This window comes from Aricia agestis, chromosome 17 (genome assembly GCF_905147365.1).
Source record: "Aricia agestis chromosome 17, ilAriAges1.1, whole genome shotgun sequence".
Classification (NCBI taxonomy): domain Eukaryota; kingdom Metazoa; phylum Arthropoda; class Insecta; order Lepidoptera; family Lycaenidae; genus Aricia; species Aricia agestis.
This window is the reverse complement of record NC_056422.1, coordinates 2,949,514-2,972,963: the sequence shown is the minus strand read 5'-3', so window position 1 is coordinate 2,972,963 and position 23,450 is coordinate 2,949,514. Positions and strand designations below refer to the sequence as shown.

The window sequence follows — 23,450 nt, the reverse complement described above, 5'->3', positions numbered from 1 at the left end:
TTGCCAATTCGCAACTATCATATCAAAATATTTTACAGTCGAGGGTACAATTAATATTCATTTCAAACTCTTCCTGCACTTGAATGGAGTGGCAACACTATATTATTAGGTATTGTTTTAAAGTCAACGTCCTGCTTGACTGTAACCTTTAAGAAACGTAGGACGGGATGAATATTACAATAATTATTATTGCGAGCCCTGACGTGATATTTCGGCGGGAGGCGTAGCCGGGTGGAAAGAAAACCTTTATTTTACAGATTTAGATACCTAAAAAAATAACGATACCATAATTTTGCAATACCGATATATATCAGTACCGTTATTTAAAGGTTACCGTAATTTAAAGGTATGACGTCATACCGCTAAATTTCTCTACCTATATTTTCCGGTTATTCAGTCCCTGGCCCTAGAAAAATTTTTTTATTACAATTTTTTTTTTTTTTTTTTAATGAAATAATTTTTTTTTAATGGAAAAAAAGGCAAACGAGCAAACGGGTCACCTGATGGAAAGCAACTTCCGTCGCCCATGGACACTCGCAGCATCAGAAGAGCTACAAGTGCGTTGCCGGCCTTTTAAGAGGGAATAGGGTAATAGGGGAGGGTAGGGAAGGGAAGGGAAGGGAATAGTTGAGGGTAGGGAAGAGAATAGGGTAGGGGTTAGGGGATTGGGCCTCCGGTAAACTCACTCACTCGGCGAAACACAGCGCAAGTGCTGTTTCACGCCGGTTTTCTGTGAGAACGTGGTATTTATCCGGTCGAGCCGACCCATTCGTGCCGAAGCATGGCTCTCCCACGTATATATAATTTACTATCAAGCAAATTTTTTGTGAGTAGCTTCATTTTGATAAGACAAACAACATTTTTATCTGCAAAAAATCTTGTAAGTGATACAGCTAACAGAGATAGAAAGGATTTCATACTTTGATATTTTGATGGTCCTAAAATATGGATTGTTCTATTTGCAGGACAATGTTTTATGTTACTCTTAAATTATATAACTGTTATTCTACCAATATACAAAAAATCTGCTGGTTAGGTTTCCGTTTTAGGTTCTGTGATCAACAAAACTTGGTTGAATAAATGAAAACTTTGCATAGGAAAAAGTTACCATAAGATGGTACAATTAATCTTAAAATATTGTTGTTAATTTTTGGTTACTAATTAACTCAGAAAATATAAATGTTGTTTCAGGTGTTGAGGACACTTATGCTCAGTCCTGAGGGTGCTATGCTAACTGATGAGAGTGTCTGTGAAATTATGCTCAGCTGTTTCCGAACATGCTTTGAAACTAGATTGACAGGTATAGTGGTCTAAAATAAATAAGTAAAACCTTTATGCAATTTTTACAGCAAAACAAGAAAACACTTTTAGTCAGGATGTTCTTCGATATAGGCCTCCCCCATTTTCTTCCATTTGTCTGTGTCTCTGGGAGTTCTCCTTCAAAGCAACAATGGGAGGATGACCTCCCATAGGGATGGAGGAGAAATGCCATGGTGGGACATACTATGTTACAAATATGAAACATTTGCTTGCACTGGACAGTGGACAGGCTTCTACCCTATAAAGATCATGGAGATGAAGTATGAACATACTTTTTGTAAGGGCAAAGTATATGTTTTCAAATTACATTGGCGCACAGTAAATTTTTAGTGTTGTTGTCTGGTGACTGTTAATTTTATGATGTGTAAGAGTTGTAATACAATGTAACTTTTTTTTGCACCAGAACTACTCCGTCGCAACGCAGAGCAATGTCTGAGGGACATGACTCAGTTGATATTCATGAGGCTGCCTCAGTTTCCACCGGAAGACACTAATCCAGCTTTCAACACTGTCGGATTATCACTGAAACGACGAGACAAGAATGCAAAGAAGAAACTGGTGGCTGCTCATAGTAAGTAGTCTGTCTCTGTCTGCACCAGAATTATATGTATGTATGTCCCTGTATGTATGTATGCCTCTTGCTTGTAAACAATAAAAGTAAGTGTTGTATTCTCTCGTTGCTACTTGCGTATATGAATATATTTTTTCATTGTATCTAGGCAATAGCTATATAATTTGACGACCTCTGTGGCTCAGTTGGTGGGCTGTTGGTAGCTCAAGGCGGGGATCGCGGGTTCGAATCCTGCCGACGGAACAAAAAGTTTTTCTAAGTTCCTGGGTGATGGATGTGTATTAAATATGTGTATCATATAATAAAAATCTTAAATGTATGTATAGTATAAAAGTATTAAATATATTTCCGTTGTCTGGTACCCGTAACACAAGTTCTTCAGGTACTTACCACGGGGCCAGACTGACGTGGTGTGAAGCGTCCATAGATATTATTATTATTAATTGAGCGACTTACACTCTACATATTAAGCTGCAGGCGCTGCACTTTAGCATTATATGCATTTGCTTACTGGCATAACTTCTGGCAACATTTACTATCATTTTCAAAGGTACGAACTCGTTAGAGCGGGTGGCGTCGCCGACCGAGTTGAACACGCCAACCTCTGAAGACTCTGGAAAACGGCACAGCATCACTCACCAGTAAGTATGATGTTAATCATTGATGGTATCGTTCATGTCTAACGCCTCCGTGGTCTAGTGGTACAGAGCGCGGCTCTTGACGCGGAGGTCGTGGGTTCGATTCCCGCGTTGGAAACATGTTATTTCCAAGTTTGGTTAGGACAATGCAGGCTGATCACCTGATTGTCTGACAAGTAAGATGATCCATGCGTCGGGTGGGCATGTAAAAAGTCGGTCCTGCGCCTGATCTTGTCGATGTCGCCAGCTACTCGCAAAACAACAATTCACTATATTCACAATATCATCTTATCTGTAGTACACACAGATATGAATTAATGTAAGCTTCTGATTGATCAAAAACACTACAAACAAACATATTAATTATTATGCATTTAATGAAACTAAAACTATTGTATACAATTAGTACGAAATCACGACGCATGTTATACGGTAACTCTAATAAACAAATCTTTGATCCTATTTTCAGCCAAGACAAGAACCTAATAAACGAAGCGGAGATAACCATAGAGCCTGTAGACCAAATGCCCAAGAAGCACGTTCGACACTCCTCCATGGACTTAGCCAATGAGTCTTCCATGACACAGCTACTGGAGAAGTGTGTAAGTGCTGACGCAGAGGAAGAGAAAGAGAAGGAAACAGAAGAGAGCGAGAAGGCAGCAGAGGTTGAGAAGATAGAGAACGAAGCCATTGTTGAAGGTAAGAATTATGTAGGAGAGAATAAATCAGTAATATTATGTGATTGTGCAACAAATCTTTTACTACCTAAAAATTAGATTAGACTAGATGACGCCCGCAAACTCCGTTGCGCCAAAATTCGTGTATCGCGCCGGGACCGTACATTTTTCGGGGATTAAAACTATCCTATGTCCTGTCCCGGGACTCGAGGTACCTCCACGCCAAATTTCAGCAAAATCGGTTTTGCGGCTTGGGCGTGAAGAGGTTAACAGACAGACTTTCGCATTTATAATATTAGTATGGATTTGTAATTAAAACTGGCATTGTAAAGTAAATATATACCAGTTTTCATTATTATCCTCTTAGTAAAAGCAATAGAATAACATTTATTTCTCCCAATCTATCAATAAGTTGTTTATATTTCATTTTGTGTTCCATCCTAATAAGTTATTAATAACATTTCTATTGTCCAAGCCATCGCACTCCTATTTTCTTTTATTCCCCACGTTCCTGTGGCACCTTCTAACCTAACTTCTGTCACCAGAAGTTCAACCCGAGCCTCAGGCCGAAGCAGACACTTCGGGCGAGAAATTAGAGGAGTATGTGAACGTGCGCGGCATCCGTTTCACCCCGCAGCAGCAGGCGCCCGAGCTCCGCCCATACGGTTTAGCCTGCGTCAGGGAGCTGTTCAGGTACTAATGATGGAATGCCTGATGATAAGCTACCACATCGATTTTAGTGTGAAAGCTAAAAGTTAGGACAAGTTATTTTTATTGTTGTAACAGTAAAATTCTTACTTAATTTTTTTTTTTCAATATGTGACATTGGCGCCCAACGTGGGGCCATTGTATAATTTATTTTACTCGTTTACGAAAATATTGATATCACTCGATGCGTGCCTGCTAAAACAAGAAAGCAAGGCTACTACACCACTAATTCACGCAAAAGTGAAAGAGACGCGCGATCAATTGTACGAAATTTTACTTTGAAACCGTAAAATTAAAACACGCGGTTGCAACTCGCATTTGCATCTGCGTACGATCATGCGTATACGTCGTTACGTATACGTTTGCATACAATGTACGTATGAAAACGTAAGCGGGCGTGCATGTTACTACAAGTGTGCGCAAGTTTTTATTGCATATTTAGTCTGTATCCACATGATATAAGGTAAAACACCTGATTATATTTGTATTTTAAGAGTTCATACTACAGAAATCATATTATTATGGATACTCCGAGTATTTTCAAACAAAAATCTAAGATGCCAATAATAATAGTATGTAAATAATAGTAAACTACCAATGATTGGGTAGTTTTTTTCTTACCCCATCAATCCCCAAGCGGCACCCGGCTGTCGCATAACAATTGAAAATCTATTGTGTCCACGATTCCCACGATCGGGGTATTACATACAACATTAAGTAAATTAAAAAAAAACATTGGTCGTAATATAAATCCTCCACAATTTGAAAGTTTTAAACGCTCAGCATTTTCAACATTTATCAGTCTCACGTCTTTCCCCAGGTTCCTCATCTCGCTCTGCAACCCTCTGGACGCTCAGAACACGTCGGCGATGGTCCACCAGGGTCTGACGCTGGTGGGCACGGCGCTGGAGGTGGGCGCGGACCAGATCGCTAAATGCCCCTCCCTGTTATATCTAGTCAAGGACGCGCTGTGCAGGAATTTGTTGAGCGTAAGTTAAAGATCAACATTTATTACTACTATTATTTTATAGTCTTCGCGTTGAGAAGACAGTAAATGTCAATAAAGCCTGCATTAGTTTTAGTTTCTAAACACACTAGGCCGAAAATACGCGGCCGAAGTTCGGCATGATTACGCCAGCAATGCGCTATGCATACAATACGTATAACTTGGCGTAATTTCGGCATGGTTTGTCAGCGGTAATTTAAAACACATTGCAGGCTTAATCACGCGGAACTTCGGTCGCGTTTTTTCGGCCTAGTGTGTTAAGACATTTATGTAGGAATTGCTGAATTGCAATGCAGTAAATGTAATATATAAATATATGTATAAAATAGATTACATTAGATAAGAATTATTAGGATATTGTAAAAATGCAAAATTGTAAGAACAAAAACTTGTAATAAAGTATAAAAAAGTGTCTGGATGAAACGAACCATGTAAAAATTGGCTCTTCCCTTCGGAAGGGGGAACAAGAGGTCCCATAAAAGGGGCCAAAAAAAAAGCAGTAAATGTCTACGAACGGCATCTTGTTTATATGACGTCAAAACTACCTGCTGGCTGCTATTATAATTACTACATAGTATTAAAATGGAACTTACAGCTTTTGACTCTACGAACTATCATAATATTATTTTTCAAAAATAAAATTGTTTATTTTCAGTTGTTGGACACGGAGAGAATTTCAATTTTCGCACTCGACTTGCAAATCTGGTTTCTGTTGTTCGAAGCGTTGAGACCTCACCTTAAATATCAAATGGAGGCTTTCTTCAAGAAAATCATAGAAATCACCTCTGCTGACAACACTAAAGCCACGTACGAGTTGAAAGAAATACACCACATATCCTTAGAGGGGCTGTCCCAAATATTCCGGATACCTGGTCTATGTACTGAGCTCTACCTCAATTTCGACTGCGATGTCTACTGTATAAACGTCTTCGAAGAAATAACTAAGTTGCTATCGAAAAACGTGGTATCTTCCACTACGTACAACATACATACTTTGTCTCTTGAAGTATTGATGACGATAATCGAAGCGATAGAGATGGGCACGCAGAAAGCTCCGGAAGAGATCACGGAGGTTGTCCCGGAGTCGGGTCGTGGTGGTCACGTAACGTTGGAGTTGGGCGGATTGGATGATTCCGTTGTCAGTGATCACGTGACGCACGATATCAGCCAATACGTGCGCGCAGAGAGGGTGACGCCTACCGCGGAGTTGCCCAAGGTCGCGGATTTGGAGGTCATCAGGAATATGAAGAAGGTGAGCTATTTTATTCCAAAGTGATTCAGCGGGCTGATTCACAATTACTTTTCAACCCCGATATGACACGAATTAGCTAAGTTAAAGACCGGTTGTGGGTCTACTTTAGTTGATGTCTAAGGCTGTACATAAAAACTATCAAATCTGCGTCCAATTACTCATTGTGAATCTCTTTCGTATGAAACAATTAAAAATGTATAATTAGATGTGCCAGGCTAGGCCTGATATTTTTTGTTTCACATTGTATACATATTGGCGTAAAATTTTAGGCGTAGCATGTTCTTAACACTTTTCTTTGGTAGGTACTTAAGTTACTCAAACTCTTCATTTGATTTCGTTATATTATTTGTAATATCTTTCCAGTGGGTGACCCAAGGCACGGAGATTTTCAATCAGAAGCCGGAGCGCGGGATAGAGTTTTTACAAGAACATGGCGTGCTGGCCACGCCCACCGACCCGCAGCAAGTTGCCGCCTTCCTGCGCGAGAACCCTGACCTGGACAAGAAGATGATCGGTGAGTGACGTTACACCTCTGTAGGCACAGTACAGGAACGAGCTGGCCACGCACACACGTCCTTTTTTGATCATTTGTTTATTGACAGATTAGGAAAAAAACATTATATATAATAATAAAATATCTATTTCACAGGCGAATACATCTGTAAGCGTTCGTCTCGCGGCGAAGCGGACGACGGGGAAACCCCCGGGGCTAGCGTCCTCGGCGCGTTCGCGGACAGCTTCGACTACGCCGGCCTGCGTATAGACCAAGCGCTGCGGCTGTATCTCGAGGCGTTCCGACTGCCCGGGGAAGCCCCGCTCATATTCCTCGTCATGGAGAAATTCGCTGAGAGGTGGCATGTGAGTGGAGTGTACTACCTGATCAAAATGTATGTAGCCTCGGTAGCTTCGGTAGCTTCGACCTGGCCTGCGCATAGACCAGGCGCTGTGGCTGTACCTTGAGGCGTTCAGACTGCCCGGGGAAGCCCCGCTCCCCCGGCGAGTGTAAAACCCGATAAAAATGTATGTAGACTCAGTATGCGATAACACAGCCACGATAATATAATGCCGTCATAATATCAAGCGACATTTTGACGGGTATTGGTTCTATATTTATAAAAGGAGATCGAAACAATTACATATAAATCTGGGCCCTGTATGTAAAGACATGAAAATGGTGTGAATTAAAAGGTTCAAAATTAAGAGTTTCCTTGCTGAAAATTCTATAGACATTGACAATCTGAAAGCTGAGATATTTGAGATTTAGTAAATGTGAGGTTATGTAGCAATCTTTAAGTGTCAGATGAATACATGTAGAAATATGTGAAAATATTTATTACATCTAGTAGAAAATGTCTGATAAGTCATCACAAGTCGATGAAGACTCAAACAAACATACTTTAATTATACCTATCTTCTTAAAATAAATATCTCATATAAAGTACAATGACTATTTAGTCTTTTGACTTAGAATTTCTTTGCTTTAATTGTAAATAATCTGCTTATGCCTTGTAGCTGTAGGTATTTTAAGTCTATCAAGGTAGTACCTAAATAGGTGATTATATTTGCTTACAGACTGATGTGCAAGCCATTGCCGAATTACTGATAGAATAGTTTCATGGTTTATTGGTCGTCGACCTAATATATTGCAGTGACTAGTTGCTATCTCACAGTTCACACAGCGATCCATTGTTTCAACAATATCCAATCCACAAGCTGGCGACAAAATCCAAATTAACAATTCCAAGTCAAACTTGCAGGCAATCTTCAGTGTCCAATATGAAAGTAAGAGTCGTAAAACGTAGACGGGTTCGAAGTTCGTAAAAAACAAAGCAATGGTCGTTGAAAATATAAAATAATTGGGAAAGCAATCAAAATGCATCGAAAAACACAAAACAAGTGTGAAGTGAGACACAGATAATGGCAAAAGCAAGTCAATGTCATGTTGCCACAGACTAGATACTGAATGATTTTGATCGATATGAAATCGATAATCGAATAGGATGTTTTTAATAAAATATACTTATGTTATACGTTATGTTTTATTGAATTGTAGACATATACGGTGTAGTGTAATATATTTTATATAAGTTAAATACCTAGTGTGAAGTTTTTATTCTGTAAATAAATAATTGAAATATCGTTTTTGATTCGATTAATCGTTAATCGATTATTTCACAAAACAGTTATTTGCATATTTCTCCGCTTGTAGATTTTTGGTATTTTTACAAAAAAAAACTATTTTTTTAAACCAACTCTGAACTTATTACATTTGGGCCCACCAGTTTCAGTCTCCTTTAGCGTTATTTATTAATATTAGAACCTATAAAATCTTTACTCTAAACTGTAATAAATTTAATACGCTATAAATCAATGTTGTTGCATTTTGTACTTTAATATCACATGGTCTGGATTTAACAAGAAACGAAGCAGCATAAATATAATTGAAGGAATGTCCTTGAGATATGCTGTAAAACTTTGTAAACTAACCTCTCATGTAACTCTTTCTAACTACAGACGACAAACGGCTCACCGTTCGCTAACACGGACGCGGCGTTCCGATTAGCGTACGCGGTGATAATGCTCAACATGGACCAACATAACCACAACGCTAAGAAACTGAACGTGCCAATGACTGCGGAGGACTTCGTACGGAACCTGCGTGGGTGTAACGGCTCAGGGGACTTCGATCAGGCCATGTTGGAGGCCATATTCCATTCCATCAAGTGAGTACACTAGAGTAGTAAATCAATTGTTTTAAAAAAATAAGAATAAAGTTTGAAAACCGAACGTAACAGTATATGAATCGACAATAGGCGCGGTGCGTCGCATATTTTCAATTTAAAGCCTACCGTACCGTCAGTGTAGAAGCACTTCCTGTTATTCCTGGTGTCTTGTCTGCCGATTTAAAAATACGGTGCCGAGTTGCATTTTATTGTAAAAATTATACACGGAATTCAATAGATAGAATAGGTCATAAGGAAGTTTAGACGGTTAGATGCTGGAAGGTGGAATAACTCGATATAAAGTTGTCACTTTCCTAATTTATTGTCTTCCGTTTGCAAATTAGTCTATGCTGTAGATATTCATCAGGTTCACGTGTATTTTTATTTTTATTTTAAAATTGTCTCCCAAATAAATAAATACCACTTTTTATTTTAGAAACGAAGAGATGGTAATGCCCGCTGAGCGCGTAGGACCTGTGCGCGACGCGTACTTATGGCGCGTGTTACAGCGGCGGGGACGCACGCCCTCCGCCCGCTACGTCGCGGCCCCGCCCACTGCCGCCGCAGCGCCGCATCACGCTGGGCTACTGCCGGCTGCGTGTCCACCTGCGGTAAGTACCATTGTGAAAGTCGATACACGAAGCACAAGGCTTTATTTTAACAAATAACATTTTATTGAAGTATTGCTTTGCGTCCTACGAATAATAAAAACTAAGGAAAAGTAACTCCGTCAAAAAACATGCTCTATAATACTTGTCAAAAAAGTGTACCTTAGGTACCTTAGGTACACATTTCAATACATTTGCAATAATTAGGTGACCTTGAGCGGTACTAGGCTGACGTTACATGACAGATCAAAAGGAACCAAATTTAAAACTTTCCTTAGTTTTTATTATTCGTAGTTTGCGTCTTAAGGTTTCGACTATATAGCCTTTTGTGTTACTTTAGAAAAAGATTATTAGCGCAGTGACGCTGAGCCTGTTCGACTTCTCCTAAGAGAGTAAGCTAGTACAGACGCATATAATAATTCAATTGTCTTAATGAATCATATCTGTCTTAAAGCGAGTAGACTGAACCTATATTAAATCTGATTGTATACGATAAAGTATGTGTTAAGTTTCTTCACATAACGGAGAAATAGTTAGACATTCAACTACATAAATAAAGTTTATATTTAGTTTTTATACCAATTTTATTTACAGGTGACAGCCCTATCAGCGATGTTCGAGCGTTCCCCGCAGCCAACCGCCGAAGAGATCGCGTCCAACAACATTCGGGACTGTCCCGCGCTGGCCGCGTTGGACGGTCTAGAGCGGTGTGCAGCGCTCATAGCGCGCCTGCCTGCTGCCGACATCACAGTTGACACGCTGCTGCTGACGCTGTGCAAGTTCACTGGACTGCTGGCGCCGCAGCATCCGAATTACATCGCTGTCGGTAAGTCGATGAGAAGAAGAACTGTCATATTTGACAGCTGTCACATCTGCCAGTTATTTACGGTGCGCGGCGCTCATAGCGAGACTGCCCGTTGCCGATATAACTGTTGAGACGCTGCTGCTGACTCTGTGCAAGTTCACTGGACTGCTGACGCCGCAGCATCCGAATTATATTGCCGTTGGTAAGTCGATGAGAAGAAGAATAACTGTCAGATTTGACAGCTCGCAACATTAGGCCCAGGTTCCGTAACGAAACCCAGTAAACTGCATGCATGTGGTCAAGACGTTATGTATCCGGCGCCATCTTGAACCGGTGTGCCATTGCGACAATACATACCCTACCCATACCCATACCCTAAAGTCATTTAAATATTATCAGTCATTTAAGTTACACCCAGTAAATGACGTTGATTTAACAACAATTTTGCAGGCGTTGCGCTGGGTCAGTCTGGTAAAGCCCGCTGCGCGCTCCGCCGTGCGTGCGCGGTTGCGGCGCGGCTGGCGGACAGCGTGCGCGCCGCGTGGCGACACCTGCTCGAAATACTCACCACGCTGTACCTGGGGCGACTGCTACCTCTTGTGAGTAGCCACTAGTCTATACCAGTGGTACTCAACCTTTTTTATTACGGCCCACAAACACGTTTTGATCTTGGTTTTTTAAGGCTAAAAAAATAAATTATTTCTAAGTTAGCGATAAAAAACTGCAAAAAAATCTAGTCTTTCATAACGATTTTGCACTATTTTACGGTGGGCGTGAATTTCAAAACAGCTTAACTTCACGCGGCCCACTGATACAGTCCCCGCAGGCCGCAGGTTGAGTATAGCTGGTCTATATTATCAGGCGTGGCGGGTAAAGCCCGCTGCGCGCTTCGCCGTGCGTGCGCGGTTGCGTAGCTGGCGGACTAAAGAGCAATCATGGCATTAATTTTTATGTCTTTTGACTGGACAGACGTCATTGATTTAAAATGTAGAGCCACATAGTCGACAAATCCCTATTGTGACAATGTTTCTTTCCAGTGTCTAGTAGAAGCTGAAGACTACCTCGCACCAGGCGGCAAAGTGTCGCTGATACGCGAGGCATCGCGAGGTACCGACAGCGGTCTGCTCTCTAGCATATACTCCTATATCGCGCTAGGAGAGAGCGGTAAAATATATATTTTTTTTAAATCTTTACTTAAATAAAGGGCTTTTGCTTTTAAATATTTAACTTTTTTTTGATTTTTCAAAAATTTACTCTTGACATGATTAATATGTAAATATATCGCAGCCGTGTCGTTGAAATGACGTTTTGTGTCGCGCCACTCCATTGCAGCATACTGTCGCAGTGCGGTCTCACTTTTATTGTGAAAACCAAAAAGTCAAAAGTCAAAAGCTCTTTAATTTTTAAACCACATATTTCAACGACAAGGCTGCGATATTATCTGTAGTTATTTATCCACAACTTACACATTATTAAACCATTCAAATTAATCTATTTTTCTAATTATTTTCTAGGTATGAGAGCGCCGACGCCTCACGAGAAAGCTCTGATAGACATCGCCACTGAGTGCGTCGCCAAATGTAACTTCCCCGGACTTCTGATTACTGAAACGAAGTTCTTACAGTTGGAGAGTTTGCAGGTATTTTTTGTTAACATAAATAAATAAGTTAAGGGCCTCCCCCTACGGAGATTCCGTAATTTACCGTATTTAGAGCCTTATAAACTCATAATTTGAAAGCTACAAAGTTAAAATAAAAATACAGCAATAATCTTCAATATATCAACATTCCTTTCCCCGTTTTAAATTTTCTTTAGCTTCCAAAGTAAAACCAATTTATTAAAATTCAAGCATACATTCAGCATTTCCTTAGTATTTACAAATTACTATTTGTAACACACGCCAATAGATCGTCAATTTCATTAACTACATATTCCCCATTTAAAATTTTTTTAGATCAATTTTGAACTAAGATAAGTAAAAAAAAATAGGATTTTTGTGAGATCTCAGCAACGCGTCAAATTTATGGTCAAGGTCGTTTGCTCGGGGGATGGCCTTAAGATAAAACAATTACAAGGTTATGTTAGTAATGAGGCACTGTAAAAACGGTTATTTTTCATTATTTTAATATTTTATCGTTTCATAAACTAAACGTCGAAATTTATAACTTCATTATTTTTACATCGTTGAATACAATAAAAGAGTTCGAAACTTTTTGTATGGAGCGTGGCATACCTAATTAGTTTCAAGTTAAGTCTATGGTTTCAAGTACTTAAAATGGCATATTTTCGTGTACACCTATGAAACATACATCCATCGACTAAACCAAAATTATTACAAACAACAAATAATCTTTGATTAAATGTCGTAAATGTTATACTTTTTTAAATATGTCAGGTTCTATATCTAAAATTATTTATTTTACATTTTCAAACTGAAATAACCCAGAAAGTATATTATTTACGACATTTTGTCAAAGAATATTTATTGTTTTAAACATCTTCTCTTTTGATTGGCGTATGTTTCATAGGTGTACACCAAAATACGACAGGTATGCCAATAAGGTTCATTGTTATTTGACTACTTGCAGTGTTTTTATATCTATCCATATTTTATCATAACTTTATTTGAATATAGGAGTTGATTCGCGCTACCATAGCGGCCGGCACGCCCCCCGATTCAGACAGTCTGCAGCTCAACCCACAGCTAGAAGACATCACAATATTCTTCCTAGAACTTCTTGGACAGACTTTGATTCAGAATCGGTAAGTTTTCAATTTCTAGCCATATAACGGCAATCAAAAAGACCGTTACCTGACTACTGAATTAAAATGGTGAACACAAATTATACAAATTCATAAATTCGTGCTTTATAAAATCTCTGTGATGACATATTATTTTTTTATTTCTATTTCTTTAAGTTGCAGCTGCCTTTAGAGATCTTACTTTTTTAGACACCTATTTGTCTGCCTAAACATAAATATAACCATGCAAAATTAGAATGTCACACATACTTTCCTACAGCGATCGCGTGCTATCCGTGTGGTCGGAGGCGGGGCCTCATTACGAGCGCGTGGTATTGTGGGCGGGGCTGGCGGCGCCGCACGCGAGCGCGCGTGCCCTCACCGCACTCCTGCGTACGGCCGCGCGGCTCATGCGCTGCGAGCCATGCGCCGCACCCGTACTGCGCCATCTGCGCCTTCTCTACCGCCTGCCGTACAAGTTGTTCCACCAGCACGCTGACTTGGTGAGTTGAGTGGTGTTTAGATGTGTGAGTGGAGCCATAAAGCGTTACTGCGTACGGCCACGCGTCTCATGCGCTGCGAGCCGTGCGCCGTGCCCGTACTGCGCCATCTGCGCCTACTCTACCGCCTGCCGTACAAACTGTTCCACCAGCATGCTGACTTGGTGAGTTGAGTGGTGTGTAGGTGTGTGAGTGGAGTCCCTAAAGCGTAAGTGAGTACGGCCGCACGGCTCATGCGCTGCGAGCCGCGCGCCGCGCCCGTACTGCACCATCTGCGCCTTCTCTACTGCCTGCCGTACAAGCTGTTCCACCAGCATGCTGACTTGGTGAGTTGAGTGGTGTGTAGGTGTGTGAGTGGAGTCCCTAAAGCGTAAGTGAGTACGGCCGCACGGCTCATGCGCTGCGAGCCGCGCGCCGCGCCCGTACTGCACCATCTGCGCCTTCTCTACTGCCTGCCGTACAAGCTGTTCCACCAGCACGCTGACTTGGTGAGTTGAGTAGTGTGTAGGTGTGTGAGTGGAGGCCCTAAAGCGTAAGTGAGTACGGCCGCACGGCTCATGCGCTGCGAGCCGTGCGCCGCGCCCGTACTGCGCCATCTGCGCCGCGCCCGTACTGCGCCATCTGCGCCTGCTCTACCGCCTGCCATACAAGCTCTTCCACCAGCACGCTGATTTGGTGAGTTGAGTGACTGGTGATATAGAGAGATGCAAATCGAAGCTAGTTATAAAGCTCATCTACTTTATATTCTTTAACTTTTTACATGTTTATTTTTATTAACAATAATCTTTTATTAAAAATAATTATTTTACTACCAGCAATTTGATTCAAAAATAAAATCAACGGGTGCACCTCTTTATTTTTTTATAATACTAGTATAGACGAATATTAATTATTTTATTACATGCTTCGCGAGCAGACTCGTCACGTTTATGATTCAATTATTACGGTACTTTGAAATTCAAAGCACTGGCTACGTTACTTATACAATATGGAAAAGTCCTGTGTTATTTTATTATTATTTTCTCCTTCTCCAGATATCATGCGGACTCTACGAGCTAGTAAAGACGTCGGCACAGAACATACACAGCGCCGGCGAGTGGGCGACTCTACTAGGTCTGCTCGCGGCCGCCGGCGCCGGCGCGTGGCCACGCCCCGTCAACGGTGATGTCACCTCAGGTAAGTGTAGCTTGTAGACAGAGATAGATGTAGGTTTTGGCGTAGGTTATAGCCCGTAGAGCGACAGAGATAGGTATAGTCTGGATTCGGCTTGTATAAATCTAAAGTCTGAGAAGAAATTAAAAAGAACGTTTTCATTACAACTCTACGAAAACTAAGCTAAGCGGTTAAATCTGTAATATTTTACAATTAATTATTTATATTAAAGTGGCCAGGCTATATTTAGGAATACAGTGTGTTAATGTAGCAAAAGGTGTTGTGGCGAAACCGTCTCACGCAGATATTTAGAAGCCAGATGTTGTCAGGAAAAGCTATGTAATATGCACATATTTTGTTCCCGAACCGGCGATAGACAATATAGTTTCGACATTCAAAACGAGTTTGTTTATACCTACTTTGAATAAAAATTATTGATTTGACTTGAAAAACAAAGGGCAGTGTGTGTCTGTGTGTGTGTGATAGTTTTTTCGTATAGTGTACCACAAAAGCGCTCAGGTTGTGGGGTATAGTAGGGCTCGCTTTGCTCGCTCTGATAAATTATATCTATCAACTGTGAGCGGTTACAATGCTTAAGTGTAATTTATACACTGCCAACACTTGCTGCCAATAAGACTGGCAGTCAGTGTTGGCTTGGTATATGCCGCGTGTGAACAGTTTTTCAAGCCAGGCCAACGCTGGCTGCTTAAATACTGGCGAGAATAGAGCGCCCGTCTATTTTTGTAGCCAGTGACCTCCGCCCGTATACCCCTCGACCCCCGCGCCAGCGTTGCGGATAAGTAGACGCATCTCGCCAGTCGCCATCATCATGATGATGATGTATTTCGAAACCGGTCGTGGTATTTGTTAAAATCTATAGTTATATTTTAAAAAGTGCACAAAAAATTGTGTTTTATTAGTGTTCAACATGAATTTTCACCAAGAACCGATCGACAGTACAATCAATCACATATTATTTCTTTTTATCCAAAAAAATTAATACAACAGGGGCCAGGCCAATGCTGGCTTCTGCAAGACTGGCGCCAAGATTATTTACTCTGTGTAAACTATACTAGGCTATAATATCGTTACAAGACATTTTTCGTTATATTTTAAGATAAGTAGTAATATTATCAGTGTAATTTAAATTTTAAGCTGTCCAGTTGGAGTAGCTGTACTTTACGTACCAATAAAAACAGTTGCTTTTTTCCATAAAGAGTGAATAACATTTAAAATTAGTATTACCATGATAATCTTTCTATGCATGGAAATTGAAAACTAATGTTTTGCTTTTTATAAAATTCTTCTGCTTTCTATTCTTCCCATTCAATATTTATTGTTTGAATTACTTTTGCATTAACTTGGCTATTAATAAATTAGTTTCATGTCTTTTTACTTTTGTTTTCTTATGCACTAATCCTAATTAGCTTACTAACTAACTAACTAATCCTAATCCTTCTCTACTAAATATTATATTTTTACTTCTCTACATATTATAAAACAAAGTCGCTTTTGTTTCCCTCATGTCCCTTTGTTCCCTTTAATCTTTAAAACTACGCAACGGATTTTGATGACTTTTTCAGTGTTAGATAGCCCATTTATCGAGGAAGGCTATAGGTTATATTTTATCACGCTAAGACTAATAGTAGCGAAGAAATAGAGGAAAGTGTGGAAAAAACGGGGAAATTATTTGAAAGGGCTAACTTGAACGCGCTAATCTCAGGAACTTCTGGTCCGATTTAAAAAATTCTTTCAGTGTTAGATAGCCCATTTATTTAGGAAGGCTATAAGGCTATATTTTATCACGCTAAGACTAATAGGAGAATGTGGAAAAAACGGGGGAAATTTAAAAGGGCTTATATCTCGCGAACTACTGGAGCATTTTTTATGTTATTTGGCACAGATAAGAAGTAGACCACGTGAAATCATAGGCTATCGATTTTAATATTTTTTTCAGTGGCTATATATATTTTATACCCGTTATCGATCATAGGCTATGGATTTTAATCATTTTTTCAGTGGCTATATATACCCGTGCGACGCCGGGGCGGGTCGCTAGTATTTTTATAAGATACAAATAATATTTTATTTTATTTTTATTTGCACGGAAAACATACAGTGAAAAACGTAAATTAAAATAAAAGCTGATTAATTTCTATGCACTATTAACATGTTTCCACAATTAGAAATCTAAACATTAACAAATTTGCTATACATTTAGGTAGACAAGTATTTATAATTGATACAAAAACACGTTACAAAAGCATCATACGTTATCAATAATTCAAAAGTAGTGAAGCCAACAATCAGTGACCAGCCTCAAACCAATTTTTATTGACTTTCTGATAGTATAAGTAGATGAATTAAAAATGTCAATGTCATGGTGTTTACTCAAATCATTCATGCAAGCAGGTGTTCTAATGAAAAAGGAATTCTTCCTATAATTTGAGTGGGAGAAAGGAATTTAAAAGGGGTTGTAGGAGCATATTCTGGGTGAGCGTGAAGGGACATTCAGGTTATATTTAGAAATAAGAAGGGAGGAATCTATTTTGTTTTGGGCAATATTTAGAAATGTGCAAGTGTCAGCTACTTGACGTCTGAGATGCAGGGGGAGCATGTGATACCTTCTGCATCTCGATTCGTAGTCAGTGTCAGATGTATTGTAAAAATCTTACGAATCGTTTTTGGATAGATTCCAGCCTGTTTATATAGGTAATGTACTGAGGGTTCCAAATTTGGGAGCAGTATTCAAGGACACTACGTACATACGAGCAGTACAGTATTTTTAGGATTTTTATATTTTTGAATTGGGAGCTCATTCTGATTACAAACCCAAGCGACTTGTTGGCCTTCGAAATAATGTGATCTAGATGCTTGGAGTATGAGAGTTTCGACTCGTGAATGACGCCTAGGTCACGAATCTCTGACACATTCTTTAAAGACTGTTCACGCAGTGAATAGGAGAGGTTCTTTACGTTCTTATCAGCCCGACTAAACGTTATCGCATAGCATTTATTGGTATTCAGGTCTAACTTATTGTCTCGACAATATTTTTCAAGCCTGTGAAGGTCCTCCTGTAGTGAGTAGCAGTCAGTCAGTGTTATGATATTTTTGAAAACCTTCATATCGTCAGCTTACAAAAGAAATTTAGAGTGACGAAAACATGTGTGTACATCAATCACAAATAGGTTGAATAGTAGGGGTCCCAACAGAGAACCTTGGGGGACACCTGATGGTACAGTAGTCCACGGGGAGGTAAAACCATTAACCACTACAGCCTGAGACCTATTTTGAACATTAGAGGTGAACCACCTATACAAATTCCCATGAATTCCGGCGTTTAAAAGTATTTTCAGAAGCAGCGAGTGATCTATTCGATCAAAAGCTTTGCTGTAATCCGTAAAGATGGCGTCAACCTGACCACCTGAGTCCATATTCTCAGCAATGTATTTAACGAAGGTTAAGAGATTGGAAGTTGTTGATCTGCGCGGAAGGAAACCATGTTGTTCAGGAATAAAAAGGTTTGCGAGAGAACTATATACTTGTGTATAAACGATTTTTTCCAAGAGCTTGGCGAACACGCACAGTTTTGAGATGGGTCTATATTTCTTAATTTCATTTTTACTACCACTCTTATGAATTGGTGAAACAAAAGCTGATTTCCATATGTTTGGGACTATACCTGCTGTTACAGATCGCTTAAATAATAGGGTAATAGGTAACGTCAAGGAATCTGAGCAGCGAGATATAAATTGGGGTGGGATGTTATCCGGGCCCGCGCCTTTAGTGACATCAACTGTACCGAGTAACTTATTAATAGTTAGTGGTAATGTTTCAATACTTGATATTACTGAGTTATTATTTGTTTTTGGAGGGGAGTGGGTGGAAATAGTGGATGATTGCAAGTTGTTACTGTTGAAGAAATCCGAAAATAAAGAACAAGCTTCCTCGCCCGAGGTAGTACTGTGACCATCAAATATCAAAGAGGACGGAAATGAACTAGTGCTCGACTTGTTATTTTTTATGAAAGACCAAAAAAGCTTGGGGTTTTGGGCTATCGCGAGTTCACAATTATGTAAAAAAGATTGATAACAACTGTCTTCTAAGGCCTTAGCCTTTTTGCGTAATAATTTAAAAGATTCATAATCTGATGTATTTCCATACGTACGGTATTTACGTAGGAATTTGTATTTTATATTAGACAGACAGACGGACAGACATCGAAGTCTCAGTTATAGGGTCACGTTTTTACCCTATGGGTACGGAACCCTAAAAATGAACTAAAAGAAAAAACAATGTAAACCAGCTTACAAAAAGAAGTGAAATCCCGCCAAAAACATTTTCTTTTAAAAAATTGCCAAGATGAGAACATAATAATATTATAGTTCGTCGTGTCAAAAAGTAGTGAGATCTCATGTAGAGCCAAGTTTCTAACCTTACATACTCAGCCCTAAATCTAAAAACCTTAATTTTACACTAAAGCGCGGCAAAATATTTGATAATAATATTGTAATGTGTCAGCCGCACGAGAAGAATCTAAAACTCTACACATTAGTCAAAATCGGTGGCTTAGCCATTGTGTTATTCGTCAGGGCTTTGAACTTAATATACCGTAGTTAATGATAAATGGCCAGGCCACCGATTTTGACTAATGTGTAGAGTTTTTAGATTCTCCTCGTGCGGCTGACACATTATATTATTATCAAATATTTTGCCGCGCTTTAGTGTAAAATTAAGGTTTTTAGATTTAGGCCTGAGTATGTAAGGTTAGAAACTTGGCTCTACATGAGATCTCACTAGTTTTTGACACGACGAACTATAATATTATTATTTTCTTATCTTGGCAACATTTTTACATGAAAATGTTTTTGGTGGGATATTGTTTTCTTGGAGAAATGTCTGTCCTAATAATATATTCTTTATTAATTGATTCTGCGCAACTTCTTTTAATGAGCTACTGCTATTTGGAACTCTACTAAACATATCCTTTAGTATTTTAAAGTAATTTGTTTCAATAATATTCAACTTTCAAAAATAAAACATTATGTAATTTACATATTTTATTTCCAATAAATTATGTTAGTTTACGTGATAATCATCATTTATAATAATTTAAATGCGGGCCTGGATCCAGGAAGCGAAGGAGGTAACTCTGGCGAAACCGGCGGGGAAGCCACGAGCACAACCCAAGCTGGAGCCGAAAGATGTGATACCGATCTGAAAATTAAAATTAAATGGTCAAGGATTGCATTTATTATTTGAGAAAATTCATCGAACTGACATGAAACTGAAAGATATCTTACCAGTTGGTTGTTGGCGACAAGGGGACCGCCGGAGTCTCCGCCGCAGGTGCTCTGGCCACCAGCGCCGCTGACACAGAGGGTGGAGGCGATGATGGTGTTTGTGCCGAAAGTGGCAGCGCACACGGCGTTGGTGATCACTTGGAGATTGACGTGGCTCATCACTTGGTTGGTGGAGATTCCGACATCTAAAAGGGGAAACATTTCGTTACAATAAGAACTCAATAATTATTGGGGTAAAAACTATAGGTGTCTTTGTTAATTTACCTATAGTCTGTCAAGATAGTGAAGAAATTAAAAAGTGGCAGCAACGTAGTGTCATCCCTATTTTCATAGATTGATTTGAAAGGGATGACACTACGATGTTGCCAATTTTTAATTTCTTTACTTTCTCGACAGACTATATTATGATTTCATAATTACGGTAAAACCTTAAGAAGATCACAAATTTCAATTTGCCTATTCAAAGTTTAATAATTATATTATTAGTGAGTAGTAGTAAGCTCTATTAGAAAATCACTAGATCGTTTGTATAAAATAATAAACAACTTACTGTCACCGGTAGCACCGAATCCAGCGGCGGTGGCCCAGGTGCCGGCGAAGTTGTTGGTGCCAGTGGCGTAGTTGATGCGGTTGATGTTGTCTGAAATGAGATATTAATATTTAGCAAATACAAAATAATTGCCACTGATTTGGGCTTTAAATCTATTCTTCTTTATACTAATATTATAAAGCCGAAGAGTTTGTTGGAACGATTTCAAAAATTCTTTCACCGATGTATAGCAGTAGTGCATACTGCATAGGTATGTACCACGGGCGGAGCCAGGCGGACTACAAGTCTGTGTAAAATCTAACCGAGGAAATACAGGTTATGGTATTTTTATGAATTGTTAGAAGAAACGTTTATAACACAACATGAAGATATGTATCTATAATAATTATGTTCGAAAGCTACAGAAAAAGAAAAAGCATATTAAACTTACTGGAGAAGTTGACCCAGCTGATGGTGATCATGGCGACATCGTTGTTGAGGTTGTCCATGTTGTAGTTGGCGTGTACGTCAACATTGGTGGTCGTGATACGAGTACCGCCGAAGAACAGTTGGACGGAGCCGAGGACGACGACGAACTGTCTGGCCTGGTTGCTCCTGGTCCTCCAGCAGTGAGCGGCAGTCACGAGCCTGGTGTTGGAGACCAGGGAGGAGCCGCACACGGAAGTGAGACCATTTGTGAGGCTGATGACTAAACCTCCCTGAAAATTATGGGGAAAAATTAGAATTATTCAACTGACGGTGAACATAAATATCCAAAGAAAGTATTTAATAATAACGCGAAAACCAACTCAGAAGCTTCTACAATAATTATTATTGATGATCGATTTAACATGCCCAATTCTGAAGTTTATTTATTTTGAATTAATATTTTTTTTTAATATTCAAAAGGAGAGTTAGGGAATTTTTGCAATATTCAAGGTAGTGCTCACCAGGTAAGGGAAAGCTCCGAGGGACGAATGTACACCACCGACGATTCTGGCTCCATCGAAGTCCTGGGCCTCCTCAGCGGCCTTGATCCTGGCTGCCTCGGGGATACCGATGGTCGTGTGGTAGTCGTTGTTGATGGGCACCGGAGGTACCGCGGCGACGGCAAGAGCCAAACCAAGCACTACCAGAATAGTCTTCATGTTGACGACGATATGTGGCCTATGTGCTTCAGAACAAATTTTGACAATTTATATAGTCAACAATCAATGCTTTATCAATGAACAAAACTCTTATCTTCTTAAAATGGATTATATACCAATTAATCACTTACCTGTCCGTTTGTTTTCAATTTCGATTTAGTCGATAAGCAGCAATCGTTTTTGAGTACGAATTTTGAGCTACACCGTTCAGTAGAAAGTAAAGATGCACTTTTAGTGGATTATAGTGAATTGAATTTTTTTTTTATGAAATAAGGGCAAACCGGTCACCTGATGGAAAGCAACTTCCGTCGCCCATGGACACTCGCAGCATCAGAAGAGCTGCAGGTGCGTTGCCGGCCTTTTAAGAGGGAATAGGCAATAGGGTAGGGTAGGGACGGGAAGGGAAGGGAATAGGGGAGCGTAGGGAAGGGAATAGGGTAGGGGATTGGGCCTCCGGTAAACTCACTCACTCGGCGAAACACAGCGCAAACGCTGTTTCACGAGGGTTTTCTGTGAGAACGTGGTATTTCTCCGGTCGAGCCGACCCATTCGTGCCGAAACTTTCAATCCCAAACTCCCACGTCTAAACTTTCAATTTTAACTTTATTCTTAAAAAGTAGCTAATGGAGTTTTAATTCAGCTGAACCTACATTTTTTCTTTTTTTTTCCCCACCCCACTACTCCCACGCCCACCGCCCACGGCCTGCCAGCACGCAGATTATCAGAAAGGGTTGTTCAGGGAAGTAGCTAACGGAGTCTTAATACTGCTGAACCTACATTTTTTTTCTTTTTTTTCTCCACCCTACTACTCCCACACCCACCGCCCACGGCCTGGGCGACGTTATAATATTCATTAGTAATAAATACTTCTAATAATATATAACATTCTCGTATCACGGTGTGCGTAATTGAACACTCCACTGAAACGGCTCGACCGATTTTCGTGAATCTTAGCGAGCATATCGGCTAGGGTTGAGAATCGGACAACATCTACTTTTATATTGATAATTAGTGTATTTGTTGAATAAAATACAAATAGTAAATTATTACAACTTGAGACTGACGGTGACCAATTGTTTGTGCGACGGGATAGCGATGGACGTTGCCATGGTGTCATACTTATTTAGTCACTTCAATAAATTAAATAAGTATGGGTGAAAATCGAAATACTTTATACGGCAAAACAACGTTGCCGCTAGTTAATATTATGAAAGCGTGGATGTTTGTTACGCTTTCACGCAAAAACTACTTGACGAATCATCATGAAACTTTGTACAGATACTCTTAAAGGTATCAGAAGTAACAGAATAGTTTTTATTAAAAAAAAATATAAAAAAAATGTTGACGTGGACGCGGACGAAGTCGCGGGCAACAACTAGTAAAATATAAAATATACAGAAAAGAAAAATACAAGACTAGCGACCCGCCCCTGCGTCGCACGGGTATAAAATATATAGCCACTGAAAAAATGATTAAAATCGATAGCTTATGATCCTTCACGTGGTCTACTTCTTATCTGTGCCAAATAACATAAAAATTGTTCCAGTAGTTCGCGAGATAAGTCCCTTTCAAATAATTTCCCCCGTTTTTTCCACATTCTCCTATTAGTCTTAGCGTGATAAAATATAACCTATAATATATAAAATATATATAAAATATAGCCTTCCTCAATAAATGGGCTATCTAACAATGAAATAATTTTTCAAATCGGACCAGTAGTTCCTGAGATGAGCGCGTTCAAATATAGAAATGGTGAAATCCAAAATAA

At 39.6% G+C, this 23,450-nt stretch overlaps 2 protein-coding genes across 2 annotated transcripts in view; one reads left to right on the top strand and one right to left on the bottom strand.

Moving 5' to 3' along the window:
* Positions 1–23,450, top strand: part of LOC121735225 (Golgi-specific brefeldin A-resistance guanine nucleotide exchange factor 1) — a 42,731-nt gene that overhangs the window by 1,291 nt on the left and 17,990 nt on the right. The window contains exons 3-20 of the mRNA XM_042125970.1: positions 1,192–1,300; positions 1,724–1,891; positions 2,442–2,532; positions 2,999–3,228; positions 3,752–3,899; positions 4,735–4,903; positions 5,576–6,172; positions 6,536–6,686; positions 6,822–7,030; positions 8,687–8,895; positions 9,332–9,506; positions 10,098–10,329; positions 10,759–10,907; positions 11,346–11,472; positions 11,823–11,947; positions 12,944–13,071; positions 13,331–13,553; positions 14,585–14,726. Of these exons, the coding sequence (XP_041981904.1) occupies positions 1,192–1,300; positions 1,724–1,891; positions 2,442–2,532; positions 2,999–3,228; positions 3,752–3,899; positions 4,735–4,903; positions 5,576–6,172; positions 6,536–6,686; positions 6,822–7,030; positions 8,687–8,895; positions 9,332–9,506; positions 10,098–10,329; positions 10,759–10,907; positions 11,346–11,472; positions 11,823–11,947; positions 12,944–13,071; positions 13,331–13,553; positions 14,585–14,726 (3,382 nt within the window). The remainder of the gene's footprint in view (positions 1–1,191; positions 1,301–1,723; positions 1,892–2,441; positions 2,533–2,998; positions 3,229–3,751; positions 3,900–4,734; positions 4,904–5,575; positions 6,173–6,535; positions 6,687–6,821; positions 7,031–8,686; positions 8,896–9,331; positions 9,507–10,097; positions 10,330–10,758; positions 10,908–11,345; positions 11,473–11,822; positions 11,948–12,943; positions 13,072–13,330; positions 13,554–14,584; positions 14,727–23,450) is intronic.
* On the bottom strand, positions 19,815–21,682 carry LOC121735226 (collagenase-like). Its single transcript, XM_042125971.1, has 5 exons — positions 21,485–21,682; positions 20,986–21,253; positions 20,556–20,645; positions 20,006–20,190; positions 19,815–19,919 (listed from the first exon to the last, which is right to left on the bottom strand). The coding sequence occupies exons 1-5, from the start codon at positions 21,680–21,682 to the stop codon at positions 19,815–19,817; spliced, it is 846 nt and encodes a 281-aa protein (XP_041981905.1).